Here is a 26,971-nt window from a genome sequence, read left to right as displayed (position 1 = left end):
TGATATCTTCATCATGGGAAGAACAACCGTTGATAATTTCTCCTATCTAGGGTTGAAAATCACTGTTGATAACATGTGCGACGATGAAATCGGGGCACGGTTGTTGGTAGCCAACAAAGCCTATTTCAATTTACAAAAAGTGTTCTGCTCGAAATGCATCACCATAGGGTTGAATCTCTCTTCTTGTCCCTCCTCATGTATTCCTCGGAGACTTGGGTTCTTACCAAGAAACCTTGCGCGTTGATGAATCGTCTAGCACATAGTTTGTCTAGTAGTTTTTAAACACCCTTAATCCTCTTAGATTAAGGAAACCTATTTATTTTGTAGTGTTATGTGTACCCCTATAGTCAGCAGTTTAAAAATATCCAGTATTTAGTTGCCAACCACTTTAAAAGAAATTAAGTTGTACCTTAAAAAAAAATAAAAATAAAAAACAGAAATGAATACTTTTTTAAATTTATTTTTCAATTTAATTTCATTTTTAATTGATTAATATTATTCTGCTGCCGTGTACGACATTGCAACGATGGCTGAGTTATTGATAATTTTAGATAATATTAAATTCCAGAAATTAACTTAAAAGCATAAGCTAAATGAAAGTAAGAAAATAAATAATCATAGTTCTGTTTAGAAAATAATAGCTATGAAGTTATCTAGCTATGATATAATGTACATATATTACAAGATTATCTAGAAATTCAAGAATACTAACGTCCACGTTACTTCAAGCCAGCACCCAAACCAACCTAGACGAAAAAGTCCATGGGTTCCACCCGCCACTTGAATTAAATTTCAAATCGAATTCATTATTTCCCCTTTTAGTATTTCTTTAGTACGTGAATTGTCAAACGCAGGAAGTATATTCGTTTGACGTGACGGCTTGAATCGAGAGCACACTGCAAAGTGGTTGCGCGGCCGTACAAAAACGCCGACATAAGCTTTTGTGTGCGCAGACGTTGGATTTTCTGGTCGAATCTAGTGTCCATCGTGAATTCCACTTAGCTCCAAGTATTCGATTCATCAGCATAGATACGTATACGTCATCTCGGCGCGAAATACCTTCGGTAATTTAGCTGGCGAAGGTGTTGGGCAGGCGATTTGTCTTTGGCCGAGTATTTCAGCGGAACGTTTAGTTGGCCGCGAGTGTTTCCGGAGTGCGGTTTAGCTTTTATTGGTCGCATCAAGTTCAAGTAGGTAGGGTTTAAGTGCTATTAGTGAACGTCCCACACTTCGCTGGCAACATGTATCACTTGAAGTCTTTGGCTCGCACGGCTGCTGTGAAGCAGGAAGTCTCGACCCTGGTCAAGGCGCTGCCGACTGCCGTCTCGAACGTGCAGCAATCCCGGTCGTTCACCGTAGAGCATCAGATCCCTGATCGTCTGAAGGATGTTCCGACCGCGAAGGACCCTCGCTTCTTCGACATGGTCGAGTACTTCTTCCATCGCGGCTGTCAAATCGCCGAGGAGAAGCTCGTCGAAGATATGAAAGGCAAGATGACTCTCGAGGAGAAGAAAAAGAAGGTCAAGGGAATTCTGATGCTTATGCAACCATGTGACCACATCCTAGAAATCGCGTTCCCGCTGCGACGTGACTCTGGCGAATATGAACTCATCACGGGCTACCGGGCTCAGCACAGCACACATCGTGTACCCACGAAGGGAGGTAAGTCTACCAGGTGACTCTTTTCTTTGCAAGTGTTAATTGAATTACACGCGGGGCAAGTTAGGTAACACTTGCCGACAGTGAATGCCGCATTGGCGGCTTTTTTTACTCGTCGAAATCTTGCCGCTGTCTGGGTTGGTTGATTGTCAAATTCTATTCAGAAAAGCAAGCGATGTGTGATATCATGCACAGTCTGCCTTGAAAATTGTTTTCCATTATTTTGAGGTAAAAAGTGGAGAGTTTTTCGAATTACCCGTTTTCCAATTAGCACACGCGTCGCAAATAAATGGTTACAAAGTTCGAAAACTTGGAAGTTTTTCGTTTTTGTACGCCGTTAATTGAATTAATAATATCAAGGAAAATATGACATTTGTTTTCTCGTTTGCTCCTCATTCCAGGAAAGCAAGATAAATTGTTATGTGCTGCCTCATCTTGAGCTTTCAAACAAATCAAAAATGATCTGGACCTATTTCTCTTATAGTTTTCGAATTTGACCGAAATTTTTCCAGAGAATCTGCCTGGTTTTGTTAAGGAAAAAGACGGCCTATGTTGGTGAAACCTTATTGAGTTTTGCACGAATGTGTAGCTTTCAAACTTCTACCATGGTTTCCAAAAGAGTGAACAACAAGAAGACCTAGAGGGTTTGAATGCTGCTAATATGCGACATTGGCATGCGAATAGAGGTCTTTTACTGAAATTTGAAAATACAGGCTTGAAAACGATTAATTTTATTCATAAATATAGATTTTTTCACAATTCACAATTGGGTTTAAAGTAGACCCAATGTGGAAAGCAAGAAAGATAAGCCAATTCGAGAATGGACACCGGTTGCCATGGTTCCTGGCTAAATTAGGAAGGCGGCAAGTAGAGTCGGACTATAAACAAAAGCAAACAAAACAAAAATAGTGTTCGACCGTTCATCATGTTCTTCTTATCTGCATCAACGAGCAGAATTATTATTTTCGCTGATGTACATTATCAGGGGTTGCTCCGCTTTCACAATTTAACCTAAATGTAGCAATACATCTCTATCAACACTCTAAATGAATTTCAAATTTAGGATGTTCCACACCAATCAATATTCCCTCTGTATTGTTACAGTATCTGTCCATTGAATTATGAACGTTAAGAAAAAATGCAGTTTCAAATTCAGGCAGCGATAAAAACCAAAGTTTTCAATTTGAAATAATAAAAAACTTGTTTTTTCTTTTTCGCTGGTATAGATATTTATTCTTGCAAATACCGATATTTCGGGAACCACTTGTTCCCTTCATCAGTGCTAACAAGACTTGAAGGGAACAAGTGGTTCCCGAAATGTTGGTATTTGCAAGAATAAATATCTACACCAGCGAAAAAGAAAAAACAAGTTTGTTTTACACAAAACCTTAAAAAAAGCAAAATTTGAAATTATTTTTAATCAATTTGCTTTTCTCCATTAGCTCGAGTTGTAATCCTCGGGCAGCAGCGCCACAACAATCCTCATCGCCACATCGCTGTTACCTTCGGCTTTTTAGCTGGTCTCTTGTATTTAAACCCGTTTTCAATACCTCTGGTTTAGAAACGCCGATATTTAAGGCAATCGCTACATAGCTTGACCTTCTTTCTTCCAAAAGGAACACAACTTGCATCTTCTATTTTACCTTGATATCTTCTTTTTACCCATTTCCTGCTAATATGCCAGTATTAAAAAACTGAGATGCATATGCAAAGTAAAATCAATGTGTTTAGTCACCTGTACCGTTAAGTACACTGGGAACATCGCAAATAACTATTGTAAGCTGGAAAGATCTCGTATATGGGAGCAACACATTCAAAGTGATCACCACTCGAACATTATAAACTTTCGTCACTCCTTGTCAGCAGCGTTTCACCAGGATACTTTGACTCGATACAACCTCCAATGAAAAACTACTTCAGTGTGTGGTTTAGGTGCCTGCAGACAAGTTGGTCAAAAGTAAAGAGGGGAGAAAGAGCGAAAATCCATTGTGGGGTAATTTTCGCTTTCAAATGGACGGTAGATGGGTCACCCCAGAATTACATACGTACCGTATAGTAATGGAAGAAGAGTATAAGCTACTCAAGTTTTTGGTGATCTCAAATACATTACCAGAAAATATTAACGATTATTCGTAGGGGTGTTTGACTGAATGTATCCCGTCGAGGTCAACGGAAATCATATATATGAATTTTGTATATGTTTTGCTTCTTGTTTGCAAATGATATATTTTGGTGCCCGGTTAAAAAACGTTGTAGAAATAATGTTCGTTTATCTGCAAAGCACCATCCCCTTTTATACTGGACTTAATTAATTCCGAATTGGAGAAGGATATCTCCAAGCTAAAGAAAGCTGTATACAGAATGGATCCCATACAATATTCGACGACAATCCGTCAGTGAATTGCGGCAAAGCGTCACAATATTTGGTAGTTGTTTGGAAATTTACAGCCTGTGTTATCTATTATAACTTCCTAAATCCTCTCAGCAAATTGATCAAACGCAGCAAATATTTTAGCTGAAGTGTTTTTGTTTGATTTGGTCTGAGTTGGTCTATGAAACTCTACTTCATCCAAGATTCATGCTAATTCTCGATAATTTTTTGAGGGAAGGACAACCTTCAACGATCTAGATCCAAATGTATGTCTCTAGGAAGTAAAATTTCTATTAAATAAACTTTTATTCTGCTTTGGTAACATTGAGTATGTATATTTCAACTTCAATATAGAAAATCGTTAATTTATTTGGTAAAAATTTAATAAGCGTGAAAAGAAAGTTTTGATAGAAAACAACAAACATGGTTTTAAGGAAGTTTCCAGTGTGTTAGTTCTAATGCTAGGTGAACGCATTCCTAATAAGCGTTAAACTTTAGTATTTTTTCTATCTAAGTGATGAAATTAAAGAAAAATTTTCACTAAAGGAGGCAACTGATTCCCGAAATACGAAATTTGGTTAATAAAGCGCTTTACAGCCAAAAAGGAAGAGTCTTCTTTAATTTTCTGACTTGAAATACTTCAAAGTAGTAGATTGGTTCTTTGAGGCTTAATTTGCATACCCACTGCTCATCAATATTCTCGATTGGGTTGTTGAAAGTTTGTGCCATTTGTAAAACAAGAATGCTCGCTTACCGTTTGACGCGACGAGACGAGATGGGGGTAGAAACAATATGTATTGAATTCAGGAGCTGTGGCGACGCTTTGCGCCTCTACGAGCAGATACATATTTTAAACGAAATCGAAGTAAGCGATCATCAAGTAACGGTCTCTGATGTCACCACCCCGTCTGTTACGCACATTTAGAAAACAACTCCTCAATTTACTGTTGATAGATTTTCGTTGCCGGTTATTCGAAACTCAACTGGCCTTATGGAAGATCCTTCACTCGAACAGTGTAACACCGATGACGAGGCGGTGAAAGCAGGGATCTATAAACCTATCAGTGTTGTTCTTACGGTCACCAAGACTATAACTCCTCCCGAGCCCACGCTTCCATCACGATCATAATGCCACCTTTATGAAACTTGTAGTAAGTCGAAAGATCGGAAATTGTCGGTTACTAGCACATAAATTGCTATCCCTTTTCGGTATCTCTGTGGGGTATAAGATCAGCTAATAGTGGATATTATTAATGAGATATGATGTTTTCCCATCTACCTTCTGAGACGCCTGTTACACGGCTATTCACAATAAAGAAACTCGTCCCTCCTACCTTCTCTTTGCTGGTTGGTTTAAAGCAAATTTCTCATTTATTTGTAGCTCATAAAAAACTTTTAATATATTCTTTACGGCTTATATCTAGTATCTGGCTTTGTAAACTCTTCCTCTTTCCATTGCACTAAGGCTGTGCTCCTATAGTTGGTATCTTTTTCTTCTTGAGGAACTAATCTTCCTACACCGTAACGTTCCATTGCTGCAGGTAGCCAAAAAAAGGATTCATCTGTGAAAATAATTTTTGCCCAATCTATATCCATATTTTCCTGGTCTCACTTTTAAGGTTTTGTGTAAAACCGCGAAAGTGGATATTCTGACATAATATACGAGTATGCATCTACATTACTTGCTAGGTACTAATGGGACAAATGTCCAATCAAATGATTTTATAAAAGAAATAAAGAAAATCTTTCATACCTGAAGCGTCCAGCTTTTGGTTTCCCGAATTGTTTTGCCTTAATTTCTCAGAGATTCAGGGACAAGTTCACACAACGCCAGACAAAATATAATTTCCTCATCTTACCGTTATCAGGTTATCTTTGAAAAACAATTTTCCTTGTCTTTTATTTTGTCTCTTTGATGAAATTACCTATCTCCTTACATTTATTGGCCGCTCTGCATTTGTCACTCGGTTAAATGTTTAAAGAGAAATGGACGAACGAGCTAAAATCTCCAACCAGACTGTTTTTAAAGGAGATGTGAGGTAACATCATGACTTGTTTTTGCTTTCGAGCGAATAATACTTTTCCCACTCTCAAACAAAAGTGAAATTAGGATTAAACAAAATTTACTAACAGAGTCAACGATAATCATGGACTAGTGCGTTTGTATTGACTTACATTCTCAAAGTATTCTAAATGTTACTTTTTGTTTTGACAAAGCATGTTGATTTGGCTCGCTTCTACTAATATACCTTATCAGAAAGAGAACTTTTTCTTATTTTCGTGAGCTCATTTCTTCGTGAAAGCGATCATATTCAACAATGTAGAGGAATTTGTTGGAAAGACAATATACACTTGAAATATTATCTATGCTATCTGTACAAATATGTATGTAGCCGAGAAAAAATCTTTTGCGTCGCATAAGTTCTAGTTTTTCAGATACAATGGCACTCGCTTGTAGTTATGTATTCCAATTTCATTTCAAAAACGCAAGAGAGTTCATAAGATTTTCATCACACCAGCGCTGTAAACAATTTAAAAAAATTTCACTTTTACACGCTACCTAGCTGAGTTTTTCAGTTCTACTTCCCTACGGCAGATATTTTGCACAGAATGTGAAACAAAATGAAAACTGAAAACTATAAATAAATTCGACATGAACGAGATATTGTTTACCGGTCATTTGAAAGTATGCATTTATTAATAGAAATCAGTATTCTGCTGCCTGAAAACATCTTTGAGATGTCACAAATTCATATGGAAATATTCTAAGCAAATTTTAAATGACTTTGCTCTTTCATTCGACAGAAAGATTGTCGCATAGGTTTTTTTGTTCATAAAATACATTCTCTGAAAAGTTAACTAAATTTAAATTGACTAAGAATGTGGCATTTTGTATGATCGGCAATCAATAAAATGATCAAGTTAATTAACTTTGAACAGGAGACGTTACGTGCTATGTGTCGCCATACAAAGGTATCAATTATTCTCTAGTGTTAATTAATATATTAGAATCACGTGTAGCGTTGTAAATAAGAACTTCTCTTGATAAATCCAGATTAGCTTCATGGTTGTTTCTTCTGGAAACAGTCCAATTGCGATAAGCTTATCTCAATAGGTATCTGCTTTTAGCTGTTGCTGGGGGGGAATTTCGTTGACAACTGCACGTATGAAAACGTAGATAGAAGCAGAAAAGTAGAAGACATTAAAAATTGATTTAGACATTACGAAAATTGTCAGCATATACGATTAAAAGCTCAATCATATTAAAAATCAAAGCAGCACTTTTATGCTTATGGAAAAGAAAGAGACAAAGCGGCAGATTGATTTTACATGGGTCACAGTTTTTTTAATTGCAGGCTGGAAGAGTAACTTAGTAGAAAACACATTTACTTTGGTTAATTTATTGCAGTATACACTAAGCTTTGCAACATGTGGAGTCACTACAAATTCTATCCATTATCGTTTCATAAGCAAAATTATCTATGTACATGTAGCCAAATGCATAAGTACCAGCAAAGCAATTAAATTCAATTTAGAACGCATTTTAGAAAAAGATTAGATCTAATGTGTGCCTAATTAATTTCGTCTAGTTTTAGAACTATAACTTCATTGTTAAAATATAATGTAATGCAATTTCCGAATCAGATAATTTTGTGTTTATATTATTATTTGAAGAGTAACCTAAAATTTTCCAAAGAAGTGAATAATCAAGTTATTTCAAATAGATAGGAAATAGTACTCAGAACATGGTCAGACAAATACAGTGGAATTCGCTTATGGCAATCTTCAAGGGGCGTAGAAAATACAGGGTGCGGCAGCATAACTTCCTTTTTTCATTCAATAAAAACTATTGTATGCATCGGAAAATTATTTTTTATAATGTAGGTATATGTCTAAAGTTTTTATTTACATTGTCTTGAAGATCAAATCTGTTAGGTGACGTCCCCCATTCTCCATACATTGCGTAAACCGATTTCTGGCGTTTGTCATGACTCTTGTTAGCATAGCAGGTGTTATGTTGGCAATTTCTTCTTGGATGTTGGTCTTCAAATCTTGTAGACTTCTTGGACGGTTCACATAAAAAAAACCCATAGAAAAAAATCACAAGGGGACAGATCGGGAGAGCGTGCCGGCCATTCCAAATCGCCTCTAATTGAGATAAGGCGCTCTGGAAGGTGTTCCCTCAAAACAGCCATCGATGCTCTTGAAGTGTGTGCTGTTGCACCGTCTTGTTGGAACCAAGTGTCCCCAAATCCAAATTTTCTAGCCGTGGGAAAAAAAATTCTGTAGCATGTTTACATACCGGTCCGAATTCGCTGTCACTGTAACCTCATTTTCCTCAAAAAACCAGGGACCAATAATTCCAGCTGTGGAAATTGCACATCACACTGTGACTTTGGGTGAATACAAAGGCTTTTGATGCAATTCTCGAGGGTTGGTGTCAGCCCAGTAGCGCATGTTTTGTTTGTTAACCGGCCTACACAAATGAAAATGGGCTTTATCGCTAAAAAACAATAGCACCCTCGGGAACGACATCAAGAAGAAGCTCACACGCGTTCATTCGAGAATTGAAGTCACGTTCTGAAAGTTCCTGCACTATCGCCATCTTATAGGGATGAAAATGAAGATCATCACGAAGAATTCTTCTCACAGAACGATCGGATAGTCCAAGGGCAGATGCCCCTCTTTCCCCTCTTAATACAAAATAGCAGCTAAGAATCAATTCAATGCCAAGAGTGCAAAACAGACTGTCCACTTCACAATACCGATTGTAGCACCTAAATAGGACTTTGATAGCTTAATGAAAAAGACCGCGCAATTCGAACACTTACATATTTTTCTCGCAGGTTTCGTTCTTAGGACCTATTCAAGCAAAACATTTGAAAAATCACAAATATCCACCTATATGAAATCTAGGCTTCTCATTCCGGTCTGAACCTCCCCTTACATTCACCCTAGGAGTACAAAATTTGGGATATAATGACGTAATAACATAAAGCAATACTAAGCATAATAAAGCGCAGTCACAGTATTGTTAACGAAGTTATGTCACATTAAAAATTTTGTTGTGAACTTACTACATTTTAAAACAGCATATTTTTATGTTTTGCTCGTACACGGAGGTGGAAAATCTTAGAAAGTCACGTCCGTTCAGCCTCGTGAACGTTGGAGTTTGATCGTCCGCGCGTAACATTCGTAACGATCTCTAGGCTCAACCCCGCGAAACCACCATTTAGGTATTACTTCACGGGGTGGGCTTTCCTTTAGGCACTCGTGGTTTTTTCTGCTTTCCTTCTTCCTTTCTTTAGATCTTTCCGTATTTGTACAATTGCAGAGGAAATCGAACGCCGATTCTCCTTCGACCTCAGCATCTTTGCAACTTTTCTCCGGGCTCACGATCCTCCCCAGCGCTTGGTTCACATTCTTTCTCTCCATTGCGAACCGTGGACAGTGAAATATCACAAGCTCTGGATCCTTCAGTATGTCACCGAATCCAGGGCAATTGTTTTCGCTCAAGCCATACTCGAACGTTTGGAATGAGCCCGTGCGTACAACGATCCTTCGTAGCTTCATCTCATCTGCCTTGCCAGAGATCATAAGACTTAGACTTTGCCAAATTGCTGCGTTCTGTGTGCCCATATATATATCTTACATGGTATAGCACATTCATTCCATTCACCAGAATGTCGACTGGGATTAGGTCAGGTAACCACAAGTACTGCTCTGATGTGATTCTAAAAGCTATCAGCCGCTAAACCGAATTCATCTGCTTTCTTCTCTAAATCTGCCTACACAAGTTATGCATAAAGTAGAAGACGACTTGCCTAGAATATATTCTAACTATATACTCATATATATAAATACATATATATATGGAGGACCATTTCGAAAAAAAATAGTTTCAGTTACTCGAGGCACATATGGTATATACGCATATATTATATATTATTCAGACGCATATAAACGTGTAAAGATAAAGCCGCGATGTTCAATTGAGAGCACAAAACAGCTTCCGGTTTCCTGACTTGTCTCTTTAAATATGAAAACCAAACCAAAGATAATCGTCGGGATCTTTAAACTCTCAATATCCCCGCCCTCCACTGGATTCCCTTTTCTAATATCTTAAAATATGTACGTTCTTGTTGCTTTTCTATTAGTAAATACCAGCCGGAAGTGAAGTGGCGTTAAAGTGAGGCAAATTTTTAAGCGATTCAATTTAAAAAGCATGTCTAGAAATTTTCAAAATGCATTCCTTCCTCGTTAAGGTGAAATTTTCCCGTACTTCTCGTCATCACCGAGTTTGCACAGGATGCTAATCTTCCAAGGTTCCGTCGATCGCATCCTCCAATTTCTAAACCCAAGTGGTGATCACCTGTCTTTGTTCATTTGTTCATCCTTCGAATACACTTTTGGATATCCAAATACCATGCTTTGCCCATGGCCACCGCATTGAAATTTTTGCAGATTGATGATCGTAAAGACATTAGATTCGTAGAATATACAACTCCTAGTTGTACTTGTTTCTCTTGATACCCATCCCATTTTGTTTCTATTATTCTCCTGGGAGTCTTCATAGTGAAGCTGCTCAGTATTTTCTTGCGGATGCAGTAAATTAGCGGGACCTATACAGCAGTGAGCTATGGTGATAGCTTTCATATGACGTGGGTTCTAGATCAAATAGGACAGGTCAGCCAATCCATTAAAGTTAGTGATATTTCCTACAGGGTGAGTTCACCATGAAAATAGAAAAAAATCCATTTTTTCAATTAGTTTTGAAATATTTTGCATGGATTTGATTACAATGCCCTGAAGAAGTAACCTTTCCTTCAATCCCCAAGAAAGACCGATTATTTCGGCATTTTCACTATCTGCCTTTTTTTGTACGAATAATTGGTTCTATCAGTTGAATAATCAACGTTAATAGTGAATTGCTGATAATAGTCATTAAAATGAACAATATCTCCCAAAAATGAAATCTGAACCAAGGGGGCACCACCCTCCGAGTTCTTATCATCTGATTGGCAGGCGGACTATATTCCTGCGTTTTCTACCATTAATAAAACGTGGAATATTACTTGTTTACTAGAAGCGCCGTTGCTTCACGAACACACAAATTTTTGTTGCTAAAGACCACCACGAAGACTACCACATGAAAACCGGTCACAGCAAAAATTAAAACTCTTCAGACTAGATTTCCCATACAAACCACCATTATCGAAAGTAGGAAATGAATTGTATTGGTTCACTAGAATAGTGTTTTCATCGTATTGAATAGATTTTCATTTCACTTGTGGCCTCTTATTTTTAAGTTGCGTAACCGAGAATGCGTCACCAATATTTCTATGTCTTTATGTGTGACGCTTATCTGCGAAGCTAAAATGAAATATAACAAACAGGTAACTATGCTAGGGGCTCGTCCGCTCACGTCTTGGTCTTGTGACATAAAGATATTTTTTAATCTGCCTCTGCAAAGCGATATTAGCGCTATTTTAAACCAGCGACTCGTGGACATTAGAATTTGTATAACTTATTTCTACGTTTTCTTGACTTTAATTTGCGAAAGTTTTTCCATGGTTTTTTGTTTTTCTAAACAACTAACACCAAATCAACAACTAGAAGGCGTGTGCGTATAAATGTTCTTTTATCACGTCTTATTTATTGTATTTATTATGAAAAATTGTTTTTTGGAAGCACAATCAAGTTTCGAGAGCAATTGGCTTTGCAGATAAGAAGTTAATCTGCACGATTGGGTAAACACGCAAAAAAGTTTGTCATTGAGCTGAAACGGACTAGGTCATCGTTTGAAAGTTTTAGGACTCGTGGAATTGGCAGCAGACATAAAATTGTTACTAACTGAAATATCTACCATTTTCATTGGTGATATTTTAGTAGCGATAAATAACAAGTAATCATTCACTTTTGAGGGGCTTTGAAGTTCTCATTTTCTCAGTTAGACGTAAAAAAGATTTACAAACATATTCTATTCAGCAAATATAATCAGGTGCTATTTTCAATTAAAGCACTTTCAACATTTTTCGTATATATATGAAAATTGGACGGATAATTTATTATTGAACGAACATTTTGCTCGTTTTACTGCTGCTCTTTTGAGTGCCTCTGTGAATTCTATTAATGGATGCATCCCAAGTTATCGAAAGTATAACCACTCAATCTTAAAACCAATTATATTTTGAGACTAATATTCCAAAAATTGGCTGCAAAATTTTCTATGCTTGTAACTTGATTCTACTCATTGATCGTATGATCGCAGTCAACCTTGAACCTATTCGCGCTTGACAACGCCAAATATCGTAGATGTATATAGTGGCACATGTGATGAGCTGTTTTGTTCGCTTTAGCGATAAATATTTGCCCAACTCTAAGCATTGTGAATAGTCTGATAGGACATATATTAATATGTACGTGCCTTGAAGAAGTGAAGCGTCTAGAGCTAGCAAATACCAAAGCGTCTTGCAACAAAGTAAACAAGTTTGCGTTAATATGAAACTGTGCTTTAAGAAAATCTTTACTTTATTGAAAGTATTTCGAAAATATAATGGCTATTTTGATGCAAACTTCAATTAGAAATGTGAAAACAAAAAAAAGTCAGATAGCAACAGGTACACTTCTATTGACATTGAATTATTTTCTCTTTACAGATAATTTTTACATGTGCAAAATATAATATATATGTCTGATAAAATTTGAGCCAGCATTTGCACTCGAGAAGCCATTAAAGTCGCTAAGATTCCTTTTCATTTACTGTAGGTTTCCAGAAAAATCTAGCATTGGGAGAGTTGATATTAAAAATTGAGGGAGTGACTCACTTCTGCTCTTCGCACTTATAATTAATTAACTTTTCTGCCAGCATTTACGTTCATCCTCATTGGATCAATGTTTCAATGACATCTTTATCGTTACCTCACGAAATATTATGCTTTGATCTATTTTATCAACTATCGGTTACACTAGTTGATATTTTTAATTGAACAAGGTCATCACTTTTCATAAATTAAATGTTTTTGGTAGCCATGAGCTCCATACCAGTCAAATCAGCAGCAGATTATTCTCTCTGCGGTAGTCACTGAGGAAAATTTTGGAGTATGTCCGTCCATTGAACCAGCTTATCGTAGACTTACAACCGGCTATGATAGCAATTAAACTATACACTTCCAGAAGACTGGCTATACTGATCTTACCAATATGTGAGGCCCGGAAAGCAGGATCACTCATTTTCAGCATCACAAACTATCTAAAGCAAGTGATGTCCTATTATGTATCCTTTATAACCTAGTCATAGAAGATGTTCCGCAACGCTGAGTGAGTGTCAAGCGACCTATGCTTTTCAAGTCCACCCACTTTTGTCGTATGCTGATAATATCCATATAATGGCAAGAACACCACGAGATTGCTTTCATTCAGATGGACCCGGCAGTACGAAGCACACGGTGATAGCACCAGCACCAAAATTAAAAACAACAACAGCTAATAGAAATGGCGACTTACAACTTTGAAACATTCAACATTTCTCCGATCTTTGGTCAAAATCACAATCGATAACAGCTAAGATGGCGAAATCCGTGCATGATCATTGGCAGTTAATAGAGGGTTTTATTAACGTCCCTCATTTACCAGGCGATGAGCCTGTCAGGTCTCATGTTTTTTAAGCAAAATTGTGAATTCTTAGCAGACTGCCGAGTGACACTTTATTAAAGTCATGTTGAAAACACCTTCTCTTCTTACAATTGAATTCCAGTCATTAGGCCCCTTTTTATTATCTTTAATCAAGTCCTTGCAATGCCAAATTTAAAGCAACTTTCCGTGGTTTTTCACTTTATTGTGGAACAAAAGAACAAATCGTGCGCAAACCTTTTGCAGCCCTTGAGAGTTTTGATATTTCGTTCAGAACTGTATATGATTGCCATTGATCCCTATATGAAGAAGTATAGATCAATTAAACCTGTGTGCCATCATTGTCAGTTTCGGGCAATGTGCCAAATTTTCCTCCAAAACTTCTTAAGAAGTTTGTTATTCTGCTTTTCGTGTTGCTATGGGAACCCATTCATCGGTCATCCGTGAATATGAATTCTATTGCATAATGTCGTGTCAAAGGAAAACCAGATCAGCCGAAAATATTGCCACTGTCCGTGAAAATCTTGGGATGCACAAAAACCAGGTTTTTCGCAACCCAAATTTGGGCTGAAAAACCATATTTAACCACGAGGCGTATTTTATCGTACGTGGAACGTCGTCATAACTCACAATTCGCCAGGTCGGCAATGCATTCACAAAAAGTTACTGCTTGGTGTGGTTTTATTTAGAAAATAACTTTGGTGAGGCCATCGGCCCAAATAAAACGTTATGTGCATAGACTATATATGGCTCTAGCAGGACCACACAGCACACGTCATGAGCACCAGTCTGAATGAACAATTTGAGGCTATGACTATCTCTCGCTAAGGTGAATTAGCAACCAAATCGCGCAATTTGACTCTCACCAGGATGTTTCTTGTGGAGTTTTCTAAAGTTGCGCTATTCTAATAAGCTACAATTGGCCGATAACTTTAACGTCTGCATAACCTAGACCATTGTTCAAATCCACCAGGATATATACAGCAAAGTAATTGGAATCAAGACTTCGTGAATTTATATGAATTTTGCAAACGACAGTTTGAATTCCGAAATAAACAACATGAAACTCAACGAACAGAGCCAGCCAGGATCCATACTGGATACACTAAATAGATGTTAGAAGAAAAAGTTCCTCGCTTATCTTAACGTCGGAATTCCCTGTAACAGAATGCTAGCGCTACATATTTATTGGAATCTATGTTATCGGTAAATCCACAGATAAGACTAACAATTGAAGTGTGAAAAATATAATCGAATTCATGAGTAGATAGCCTCTTTAATACAAGGGTAATTTTATTCTTATTCAAACAATTACGATAACAGGTTTATTACATGACAATAGACTAGATAACTTTTAAATTAATTTATCGGCTTATTTTGGTTTCATCTGTATCTGCATTGTACTTCTCTGTATTCGTGCTAAAAATTATTCTTCATAAACTTCAGATTAGATTTTTTTAAAAATATTTTTGTCTCCTCATCTAAAGCAGTATATATTAATATTTGGCCTTTTATTTTAAGCTAAATCGGGGTTACTGTACGAACAAATATGATAGCAACAGTTCAGAATGTTTTCAACTGAAAATAATTTTATAAATGATAACACTAATCTATTTTTGTCAAAGTAGCAAAAGAAACATGTCTGAGCACTGAGCAATAATTGCAGGAAAGTACGTCAAACAAATTGGAACCGACTTCATAATGCTTGTTCGAATTTCAGGCAGAGACATAATGATATAATTCTTGGCAATATTCCACGATCCCGACCTTGGATCAAAATATATAATACTTGTGAAGCGCTTCCTTACGTCTTTGACAACTTTAAGATAGGATTCTCACAAGAAAATTCCAGTTCTCATTATTAAGCGCCATAATAGGATTACCACGCACCGTTTAATGGAATGTATTAGAAACTACCTTCAGGGAAAATCATAATTGAATGGAAACTCAAGGTTTGGGCGCATACGTTTTGCCAAGATTTTACTTCGATGCAGAAATAAAATCTGACATTGTTCGGCTATAAAAGTTCCCATAAAGAAGTCCAAACATTGGTAATTGTACAAATGGTGCCCCCAGATCAGCATAAAATATTTTAGCTTCTAAAGATGTTCTGTCGTTGGTAGATAATTCAGTAGAGAGTATTGATGAGAATTGGGTGTGTCTCTAAGAATTAAATACGCATATCTCCGACATTCTTCAAAAATGTCAAAAGGGGCAATCCTGAGTGTTTTTTTTTTCTATTTTATGTTGCCCGTACCAATTAATAAATAGCTTTCCCTCGATATCTTATCTTTGCTATTTGGGAAATTTCGGTTTTGATTTTACAATAGAGCAATTAAAGCTTTTATAGTTTTTTGGTGTTTATATTCATTCCGATTCTTCTTGCCTCCTCCAAATACAGAATCATTTGGTGAAAGTCTATGACAAGGTGTCATGATCATAGTCGAGGTATCGGAGCAAAACTGCCATGGTCTGTGGAAGACCTAAACCTCCTCCGGACAAGGCAGCACGAAGAATGTTATCGATAACAAGAAGAAATAATATCGTTGACAAGATACAACCCTGGCGAACTCCGTTTGGATCTGAATCTCCTTTGCGCCATCATATGCCATCTTGAAATCGAGGATCAGCTGCTCAACGAAGAGTCGACCGTCAAGATCCATTACAGGACCATTGAAAGACTTGTGATCACCTCTTAGTTCTTTCGTGATGCGATATATGGAAGCGAAATCGTTATTTTTGCGCCAGTTTCTGGTTTCGGTGGTCTGATAAGCGTAATAATAAATTTCCTTTTGACATGGAGAATGCAATGCTGAACTTTTCGGAATTTTTCACGATATCGAAGCTCAGCGAGAGCGTTCAGTCTCTTATATTCATCGGTCTGCTTCCATGATTTCGCCGTCAGCTAAACTTTGTGAAGCCCCTTCAAGACGTGGCCGACGACCTGAGTGGTGGCACAATGCTCATCAATATCCCCAGGCAGATTATTCAAAACATCTGCCATCTGATCATATGAGTGGTGGATGTTGAATTTGAAAGGTCACACCTCTCTAAAAGTGTGAGAAGCCTGAGTATGGTTTCAGATAATGCGTCTCAATCTTCTATCAGTTCATGTGGTGACCTGAGTGATATTTCTGAAAGACATTTCTGCACAACCTTGTGCTTAGGCCTGAGCAACACACAAGCGTAGGCACGCAGCCATTTGATGATGTGGCCGATGTTAGCGCAACGGAGCTGGAGTTTTCGTTGGTGCATAACACTCTATTGTTGAAATGTTCCTTACTCTGGAGTGGAATCTCAGAGTCAGTATCTGGCTCGAAGTCGGTTCCCAAGTAATTACGATTACCGCAAGCATTAAGCCAACAACGATCACGATTACTTCCGGCAGGCTTTTCGGAGTACAACACGGTGCCGCAAAAAAAAGGGAAAGGAGTACTCTTCAAAGCCCACCCCCCACGAACATTTGGGGGACCCTTGATGCCTTATAAGAACATCCAAAAAACTCACACCCTGACACTGTAGCTAAACGTCGTTGCCGGTAAAGCCGTCATTATCTAAGACATGGATTTCTGTAGCACTGGATTTAGACTACTATTTGTTTTTGTTGCCTTTTACGACAAGCAGGGCATCCTTTGAGTTCATTTTTAATTTCCACTTCACAAGTGAGTTACTATCTCAGTGGAATACAGAAGCTATAAATTAATAAAGAATACTATTAAGAAGGCCCACCTACTTCCTGAGATGAATCAAAAGGGGAATGGAACCATCTTTGGCGGAGCTAAGCATGAATACACCGAAACATGGCATTTTAGGAAAAGCAATTTTCTATCTGTGATTCAATTCTGCGGGAATATACATGGAAACCATCGAAAAGGAAAGTAGGAACGTTCAATTCCATTGCATCACATTTCGACATACCCTCCTCCTCAATTATTGAATTAAATTTACATTAATGCTATGCTATGATTATCGGCTAATTTATAACACCTTTTCATCGTAACGATTCGGCTGGATATTGCCCACAAACTCATTGAAAACGAATAAAAACTGGTCATTTTCTCTTTCAACTCATGATATTCATACGCATAAGAACATCTATCATAAATTGTCTTAAAAGAGCCTCTCAATCAAATTTGTAAATAGTGCATACACTTGTCTGTCAGAGATAAAAATAAATTAATATCTATTTCGATCTACAATCAATTATTCAACAATCAAATGGGAACCCCAGAGACGAAATTGGTTGAATTATTTTTATTACACTCGAAAATAGATTTGTCGAGAAGCCTAGAATTGTCTGATTACTCAGAACTTGATTGCACTACAAAGTATTATGTGTTATTTATATTGCACCAGCTGAGTTCTAGATAAATAATTGATCGCATCTTGTTTTTCACTTTTAGGTATCCGTTTCTCGCTTGATGTATCACGTGATGAGGTCAAAGCTTTGTCAGCTTTGATGACATTCAAATGCGCTTGTGTCGATGTACCATTTGGTGGAGCTAAAGCTGGTCTGAAACTCAACCCAAAGGAATATTCTGAACATGAATTGGAGAAAATTACACGTCGTTTCGCCCTTGAATTGGCCAAGAAGGGTTTCATTGGACCCGGCGTAGATGTACCAGCCCCTGACATGGGAACAGGTGAACGTGAAATGTCTTGGATTGCTGACACTTACGCCAAGACTATTGGATATATGGATATTAACGCTCATGCTTGCGTCACTGGCAAACCAATTAACCAGGGAGGTATTCATGGTCGTGTATCTGCAACAGGACGTGGTGTTTTCCACGGTTTGGAAAATTTCATCAATGAAGCTAATTACATGAGCATGATTGGTAAGTGTTGAGTATATAACTGCTTGTCTTTCCATAATTGATTCTTCGGAATATGTGTAGCGTATATAAAATACTGTTCTGGCATTTCGGGTGATACATTAAAACGGTTTCATTACAGGTACCACACCTGGTTGGGGAGGCAAAACTTTCATTGTTCAAGGTTTCGGTAATGTCGGCCTTCACACCTGCAGATATCTAGTCCGTGCTGGTGCTACCTGCATTGGTATCATTGAACATGATGGATCTATTTTCAACCCTGATGGAATTGACCCAAAAGTAAGTATTAAGAAATTTTAACTATCTTTAAAGCTGTTTAGTAAGGTTATGAAGTAGAATGATTTTATTAGGTTTAGGATTCATATTGAAATCAGGACAACAATATTTCCCTTCTTTTTAAAGTTTTGTGCAAAAAAAAAGTCTTATTAAAATCGATTCTTGTTTGTTGTTTGCCGTTCCGTGATCTATTGGTTTCGTACTCACTGTTGCCGGTCGGCATTCAGTTTCTCATTTACAATTAAGACTCTTATTTAACTAGATGTCAAAGGCGGTCAGTTCTGCTAACACGCATTCTGCTTCGTCAATAAACGCAACACCTTCCAGTTGCCATGGGGCTCTTATCTTCATCCCACTCTCCCTTTTTCACTAGTGTCGTTGTCCATAATGGCGCTGCATACCGCAGAACTGAGCTAGTCGTTGAGATTAGTAAACGCCTTGGTCCGTCTAAATCTGGTGACTTTCTGGGGATTATTTAACTGACAGTATGCACGTAAGTTAAACAATGGTCAATCACTACTCCTAAATATTGAAGTGGAGTGTGTGAGTTGATGATTTGTACGCTAACTTTGATATTGGTGACTGCATTTTTCTTTCGGTTGTTGCAAATGAGACGCCAGCATTCTTCAACCATGAATTTATTTCTCAGAGTGCTTTATTTTCGTATATTTCGATCCCGTCGAGGCGACGCCCTAAATTACTGTTCGGACTTCATCCGCAAATCTAATGGCAGCCACATTTTTACCGAGGTGCTCATTATCACTGAATTGTGCATGATTATCCATAACAAATTCCTAGGATACCGCATGTTAAAGCTGAAAATCGGATGCGACCTCCGAATTCTTTCAGTCAAGACCGATTGACATGAAATTTAGGATTGGGGTAGAGGATGGCATAAGAAACGAAAGTTATATAGCGGCGATGTGCGTCTCATCCGGAGGGGTGTGGCACCTCTCGGTGTCAGTTCAATTAAGTTAAATTTTGATATGAAAGAAAAAACTTGAAATTTTAAAATGCGATTATTTCACAATCACACAGCATCTTGGCGGTAGGCACGATTCTAAGAAACTACCAATTCAATTAACACTAAATTTATACTACTTATTTAATATGATAATAGCTAGTCACTGGACGAAAAATGTTCAATTCCATTAATATTTTTTTTGTAGAATAAGCAAAAATTTAGCACCGAAAAAATGTAAACACTTTGTTAAAACCGTTGCCATTTTTTAAAAAGTTTTTAAAAGTTTCCTTTGTTCAGCGACTAAACAATTTCATATAATGACAATTTTTTTGAAATTTTCATTTCGGATGAACCGCTATCGAGTTATCGGGTCCATGCAGTTTATTCCCAAAGAAAACACTTCGGGGAAACAGCTCCGCCATCTTTAGATTTTTTTCTTAAAAGAAGGCTTAAGTACCCAGCGTATGTATAAACGATTTGGCTAACAGTTAATAATCATTCATTAAGCTGTCAAAAACAAATCCTGCAGATCTTTCCTTGCATGTTTCGAATTTAGCATTCCGTTCGTTCCACAGTTTTTCGTGAATTTCTCCAATTATTTTTTATTTCGGGACCTGATGCGATTAAAACGTCTACGCATAAAGCACGTGAAGCTTTGTACATAATATGGGAGGGACTGAAGTGTCCAAAGGGATCCTTGTACATTCTCGAATCTTCATACAGTTCGGTGAAGGAGCATTTAAGTGTTGGCAAACCGGTACAGTCACCTTGCGTCCTCGTCATTGGTCATAGTCAATCCAAACTGTCAGTCATTACAATCCTTGTACTGTTCGTATAACTCCTGGATTTTTTGCAATATTGGGGTCGCTGTGTATACAAGGTATCCCATTGACGATGGTAAAATATTAATTGTGGGTAGCACCACTCGTTTGAAGAAAATTTTTCCATGGAATGGGCACTCTATCTTTTCGTGAATGGTGATAAAAAGCTTGAGCTGTCCAACAAAATCATAACTTTCCATCGCGTCCAATAATTTAATTGCAGATTTAGCACTATTTTTTTTGCAATTTTTACTTATTCACAAAAAAATGCTATAATTCTGTAATGAAAGTAATCATTCTATAGAGCTATTCTCCCAACAAAAAAGGGTAGTCCACTATTAAAATCTGTACCATCGTCAATGGGACACCCTGCATAATGTTCACTGAAACATCAAACGAATTTCTGGGCTTACCCTTTTCTTGTGCCCTTCCTGTTTACGCTAAAATTCGTTTCGTTCCTACATTGCCTTCCGTGTGGGAATTTTCTTTAAAAAGGAGCTTTTTAGTTGACGTTTGAGTCGTTGTCTCTGCGATTTTCTTGTAAAAAAAGGAGATTGGTCCCTTTTTTGTTCAGTACGAGCTTTTAGTGACACTATAATAGTTTGTATTTGATCATGGTTTGAATCGTGCATGTTGTGATTCAGGATTACAAATTTTACTAGATTCTTGATTACTACTCCAAACTTTCTTTATCCATGTATTTTTCTTTTCTCATTGTACATCTCATTTGCCTTGCAGAAATAGGATACTTTCCTTGATTCGAATCTTTGTCGTTGGATGCTTCCTTAGAAATAATAGCTGCAAAATTAATTAATATTTTTTACTCGAAAAGCATTCATGCGGCTAATATCCAGAATGCAAATTTTGAACTAGTTGCCGCATGCTGTTAGGCATAGCGGAAATTGATTTCCTGCACGGAATATATTTCCGTTCGTTCGTTCAAGCCCATTGGGGAGAACCCTACGTACTCGAGGAGGGCGATCAGACCCGAGTTTGCAAGGGACTGTGGAGTGGGAAGTGGCTTTGGCCACGAAGCCTCACCAGAGATTATCTGGTACCATGGGAACCGGGACCGCCTTCTGAGAGCATATGCTCCAGGAGAATTCTTGGAGGATGTGTTCTTGGCCCGGTTATTTGCGGTTGGCCCCCTAGTGGGAGTTTCATGGTAGTTGTGGTTATGCCTACATCGCGGGCAGAGCTCCTCGGAGCTCAAGCGTGGAGTTGCGTTATACAACTCGGGTGTCGTACCCCTTAGTTGCGGGAAAGGTGTTAGATAGGCCTTGCATCCACTGGTATGAATGCTGAGCCTGCACTCAGTATAAACCAGTACCGCTGTGCCAGTCACGGCGGGGCGCTGATTGTGGTCCAAAAATCAATCCTTGTCCGAAGAGGACCGTGGGATTATGCCTACACGGCAGGTACTCACGTTAAACCCCCAGAACTTTCATTCGTTCGTTCAAGTTTATGCGACAACTTGCTCTTTAAGACACCCAATGAGCTACTATAAATTGGGGTTAGCTCCGATGATTATGCCACAATTTTCCACTGTGTTTTGGGTCGTTATCTATTGAAACGACTATATCAAAGGCATATTTTCACAGACATAAGGTGATCAGTTTCCAAGATATTCTTGTAGGTTAATGTCGTAATTCGAAATATATTGGCCCATCGTCATAGACCATAATGTTCCCAACGCCGTGCTTCTCTGCCTTTGAGGCTGCGCATATTGGGTGCATAATCATTAGAGAACATATTGTTCTTGCACTCATCAGTCCATAAAATGTTCCGCCATCTCTTTACTACTTCAGGTTCTTCTCACTACAAATGATAAGAGACAAATTTTATTTTATTTACTCCTTAAATAATAACAAAAGTGCTCTCCTAGCTATTCTATAATTGAATTAGCGTCAGGACTTTGTGTTGGCCGATCCAAAGTATGAGCCAAATAGCTTCGCAAGAACGTTAATAACTTGACATTTTTGATTTTTCGTATTCGTTATATACTAGGCAAGGGTAACTTATTTTCTCAAATTTTTTTAACTAGTGATAATAATTAGCAGCATTACTTACCATTGTCGTAGTATGCGGTGGGACCATATCTTGTTGGAAAATGAACTCACGGTTTTCCACAAACTTAAAAAGATTTTCTTTCAAAATAGCTTTATAACTATTCTGAGTTATGCTACATCTACAAAGACGGGGCTCCCCTAACTACGCCTGCTTAAGCAACCCCACACCATTACTCCAGTTGTTTAAAGGTTGACATGGAATTGCCACACATTCTCCGACTCAGCGCCTTACATAAACCAACCCATCTGATCTCCACCAAAAATTGTAATTTTTCAACAGACTCATGTAGATAATCGACGTGGAACGCACAGAAATGTGTACATTTTGAGACGAAACCAACTCTTCCGCCGCTGTTTTAAAACGACCCCGAAGCGAGAACCAGTAAAGTAGTCAATCTCTTCTTGACGACGTTATTTGAAACCATTGAGGATTTATTTGTTGAATGTAGTGCAAAAGAACATAGTAGTTATACAGTTTTTTTCGACAACGCTTTCTTTTTTGAAGGTCACGCCGCCAAACCAATTTCACCTACAATTTTTAATTCATGTTGAACAAAGAATTCTACATAGCTAGAGAAGAACATAGAGTTTTTCCGATATATCTCCTGTTGCAAAAGCGGCAATTGTCGATAAAAATCGCAAAATGTACCCCAAAAATCCTACACACTTCCATTGAGAATGTAATTATAGATGTACTGTTAAAATTTCAAGTAAATCGCTCAATATTTGTTCCTGTTATTGAGTTTGGCCAACTTGGAAAATGTACTTTCGAAAAATTTCGTTCCAAATTTTCCGTATGTTCGTGTCGAGCTAAAATCGATTTTTTAAATTTTCTACAGTGGCCTAATCTCTGAAAAGAGTTTGCCCCACAAAACATATGCATAGACAATAAGTGTTATTACAAAACTACCATAAATAATTTATACTTCTCCTCGAACCGCGCTAATCATTGTAAATATTTTTACAGCTACTTGAAGACTACAAAAACGACAACGGAACAATTGTCGGTTATCCACACGCTAAACCCTATGAAGGTGAAAATCTTATGTACGAAAAGTGCGATATTTTCGTACCAGCTGCCGTTGAAAAAGTCATCAACAGTGAAAACGCTCACTTGATCCAAGCTAAAGTAAGTTAGACAACGACAACAGATAACCATGGAATGAGATATAACCATCTTTTTCGGTACTTTGCAGATCATTGCCGAAGCTGCCAACGGACCAACAACACCAGCTGCTGACAAAATTTTGATCGATCGTAACATTCTAGTTATTCCAGATTTATACATCAACGCCGGTGGTGTAACAGTATCATTCTTCGAATGGTTGAAAAATTTGAACCACGTTTCATATGGTCGTCTCACATTCAAATATGAACGGGAATCAAACTACCATCTCCTGGGTGAGTACTTTGCTGATATTTGTTAGGGTGTTGTTAGAATAATGTATATAGAAGTAGGACATTTCTCCGTAATGTCGAAGGCTGGAATTCATTTTTTAAATGCATTGAATTTGACATAGCTAATGTAATAGTTTGACGCAAAGGCAGAATAAATCTGTACTACAGAACATCACATTCATACACTTTGTAATGTTAACGTTCATACATCAGCAGACAGCGAAGTAGCGTTTTAATTTAATAAAATCAGCTGCCATTGACCATAAAGCTAGTCTTCAACTAATTCACATTAATATTCTTTCTTTACTATAGCTTCTGTTCAGCAGTCTATTGAAAGATTTATACTTGATGGTACAGTTTATTTTTTTATTCTTATTCCAATTTTATTTGATTTGTACTATTGGCTCCCACTGTTCTTAGAGAAAATTTACTCCCTAGACTCCTTTTTTTAATTAGCATGTTTAAATGTAAATAAATAATGCAAACCATCCTATTCTTTTGAATCGAACCCTTAAACGACTTTAGTAGAATTTTATAAATGTATAAAAATGTATAAAATTGTGGTTGTCGATGAAGTATGTGAAACTCAATTTGGCATAATATTTAGATGTGTGGCTAAGGTGGCCTCTAGGTTCTAGGAACCTTCTGTTTCAAATTCTCTTCAAAAATATACATACTTTCTTGAACATCGCTTTATATATGCATAGGAAGTAAATAACAACTTAAAGTAACTTGAGCTAAACAGATTGATGTCGTGCGAATTTTGGTGGAATACAGCTTCTGTTTCATTGGCGAATATTTTTGTTTTTCACAGAATCTGTTCAGGAATCTTTGGAACGTCGTTTTGGACGTGTGGGTGGACGCATTCCAGTCACCCCATCCGAGGCCTTCCAGAAACGCATTTCCGGTGCTTCAGAGAAGGATATCGTGCACTCTGGCTTGGACTACACCATGGAACGTTCGGCTCGCGCCATCATGAAGACAGCCATGCGCTACAATTTGGGCTTGGACTTGAGAACGGCTGCTTACGTTAATTCAATCGAGAAGATCTTCACTACATACAGAGATGCTGGTTTGGCTTTCTAGGCCTGCGATATGTTTTCGTATTAAGGACACAATCAAAAAGACCATATCCTGAGAACAAATCGTGCACTGACCGAAACTCAATACTATCGTTTCTCCAAAAAACCTGCCATTACATGATACATTATTACTCCACCTAATCAATTTAATTCAGATGCGAACCAACATTTTAATAATATCTATCTACCCCGAACGAGAAGAATTCTCCCGGAAAGTTGTTAGGAAACAGTTGGCCTCGAACGCTAGTAATGTAAAGTAGGGACGTAACATAAATACAACCAATTTTAAATGTCATTTATTTAGTGTAAAGTGCATTTTCAATGGAACATTTTCCGTTTTATAACAAATACTTAATATTAGATAAATAAAAAGAAATATACAATTGACTAAAATGTAAGATCGAGGAAAATCGGAATAGTAATAGCTTAATCGAAAAAAGCCTAGGAATATTCACACGAAATATGAAATTATCGCTGGAGGTCACAATGAAATCTTCAAGCCAACATCCAACACGCCGTTTTTCGCAATAGGATATCATGTTCTTTTTGTTATGGAAGAAAGTAAATATTTCTTTTGCATGCTAATGTAATTTATAAAGTGTAAGCGGAAAGTACTTCCTTATTTTAAACAATAAAACATTCAACTTAAAAGAATTATGTTTGATTTAATTTAGAAACCATTGCATCTATTAATATCTTACCTGACATTGAAACAAAAAAAGGAGATGGCGCAAATTGAAAGTAGTCGCTCCGCTATCTATTATAGAATTGAGAAAAATCACGTAATTATGATTACGAATTTCACGATTACATGATTATAATCATAATTAGGCTCTCATAATTCGCGACATTTTTGTGACTTCAACCTGAGATGTGTTTAGTGAAACAGCAAGGAGAATGCTTTCCGATGCTTGGTGATGGTTGTTTTAATGTTTTGAAACAAACAATATTCCTCATCAATCAGAGAAACTAAAATCTATTCTAATCAAATAATTATAAATTCACGAATGAGTACCGATTACGTTTCGGGCTTTTGGGGCTGCTGTTCTGTGCAAAATATTCTTGCAACTTAGAATTTTGATTCCAACTTCATTATTCACTGGTCCCACACTGAGGCAAATTCGAATTAAGTTGAAGAGGACAAGAGACCTCTACCTGTGTTATCAGTAAGACAAATGTCTGTGGCTGTACCAGATGAATGTTTGGTCTATCTGAAAGTGTCTGGTCTAGACAACAGACAGACAGATGTGTGTATTTGAATCAGAAACTTTGTCCATCTTAGATTAGTTCCGTCCCCTCGGGTGCCGTACTCCTTAGTTGCGGCAGAGGTGTTAGATAGGCCCCGCATCCACTGGTATGAATGCTGAGCCTGCACTCAGTATAAACCAGGGCCGCTGTGCTTGCATGGCGGGGCTCTGATTGTGGTCCCAAAATCAATCCGTGTCCGAAGAGGACCGTGGGATTATGGCTACACGGCACGTTAAACCCCCAGGACTTCCATGTCCATCTGGATTGCACTTCGCCACTGACACAGAATGCGCATATAACCAATTGCCACTTAGGAAATACGTATATATATACACATATGTACTTATATTTGTGCACATTTTAATTCATGATTTAGGCTTGGTGCGAACACGCTCGTAGATATATATACATACATACATATGCTTCCGAATTGAAAGTAAAAGACCTTCTATCCAATTTCGGATCGTCTATGTCTGTACCGCAAGATGTGGTTCGCAATTTGTATTAGAAAACTTTTGTAAGGAGAAGTACATCATGGGTACGATCAATAAAATCGGATATGCTAACAAGATGATAGAATGCACGATGAAAGAAGAAGAGCACATGGCTACATTC

At 37.6% G+C, this 26,971-nt stretch overlaps 1 protein-coding gene and 1 long non-coding RNA gene across 3 annotated transcripts; one reads left to right on the top strand and one right to left on the bottom strand.

Annotated features, from left to right (window-relative positions):
• Positions 1–907: 907 nt before the first annotated feature.
• On the top strand, positions 908–25,762 carry LOC119656531 (glutamate dehydrogenase, mitochondrial). Of its 2 annotated transcripts, XM_038062876.1 has the most exons (7): positions 908–1,662; positions 18,067–18,501; positions 18,620–18,777; positions 23,596–23,757; positions 23,825–24,029; positions 24,339–24,377; positions 24,841–25,762. In XM_038062876.1, exons 1-7 carry the CDS (start codon positions 1,242–1,244, stop codon positions 25,110–25,112), a joined length of 1,692 nt encoding a protein of 563 aa, XP_037918804.1. In that variant the 5' UTR covers positions 908–1,241; the 3' UTR covers positions 25,113–25,762. The 2 variants fall into 2 exon arrangements, with proteins under 2 accessions (XP_037918804.1, XP_037918806.1); XM_038062878.1 differs by lacking the exon at positions 24,339–24,377 and having other exon boundaries at positions 913–1,662.
• Positions 4,875–6,146, bottom strand: LOC119656532. Its single transcript, XR_005250061.1, has 4 exons — positions 5,968–6,146; positions 5,784–5,903; positions 5,310–5,592; positions 4,875–5,245 (listed from the first exon to the last, which is right to left on the bottom strand). It is a non-coding gene; the product is annotated as an uncharacterized LOC119656532 (long non-coding RNA).
• Positions 25,763–26,971: the final 1,209 nt, after the last annotated feature.

Source organism: Hermetia illucens, chromosome 5 (genome assembly GCF_905115235.1).
Source record: "Hermetia illucens chromosome 5, iHerIll2.2.curated.20191125, whole genome shotgun sequence".
In the NCBI taxonomy this organism is placed as follows: domain Eukaryota; kingdom Metazoa; phylum Arthropoda; class Insecta; order Diptera; family Stratiomyidae; genus Hermetia; species Hermetia illucens.
Note: the sequence above shows the minus strand (reverse complement) of the source record. Positions and strands in the feature narration are given on the sequence as shown.

Excerpts from the sequence above, each read along its gene's own strand:
- LOC119656531 (XM_038062876.1), top strand. The coding sequence starts at position 1,242 with ATGTATCACTTGAAGTCTTTGGCTCGCACGGCTGCTGTGAAGCAGGAA. Across the intron at positions 18,502-18,619 it reads TAATTACATGAGCATGATTG|GTACCACACCTGGTTGGGGA; the intron begins GTAAGTGTTGAG and ends GTTTCATTACAG. Across the intron at positions 24,030-24,338 it reads ATCAAACTACCATCTCCTGG|CTTCTGTTCAGCAGTCTATT; the intron begins GTGAGTACTTTG and ends TCTTTACTATAG.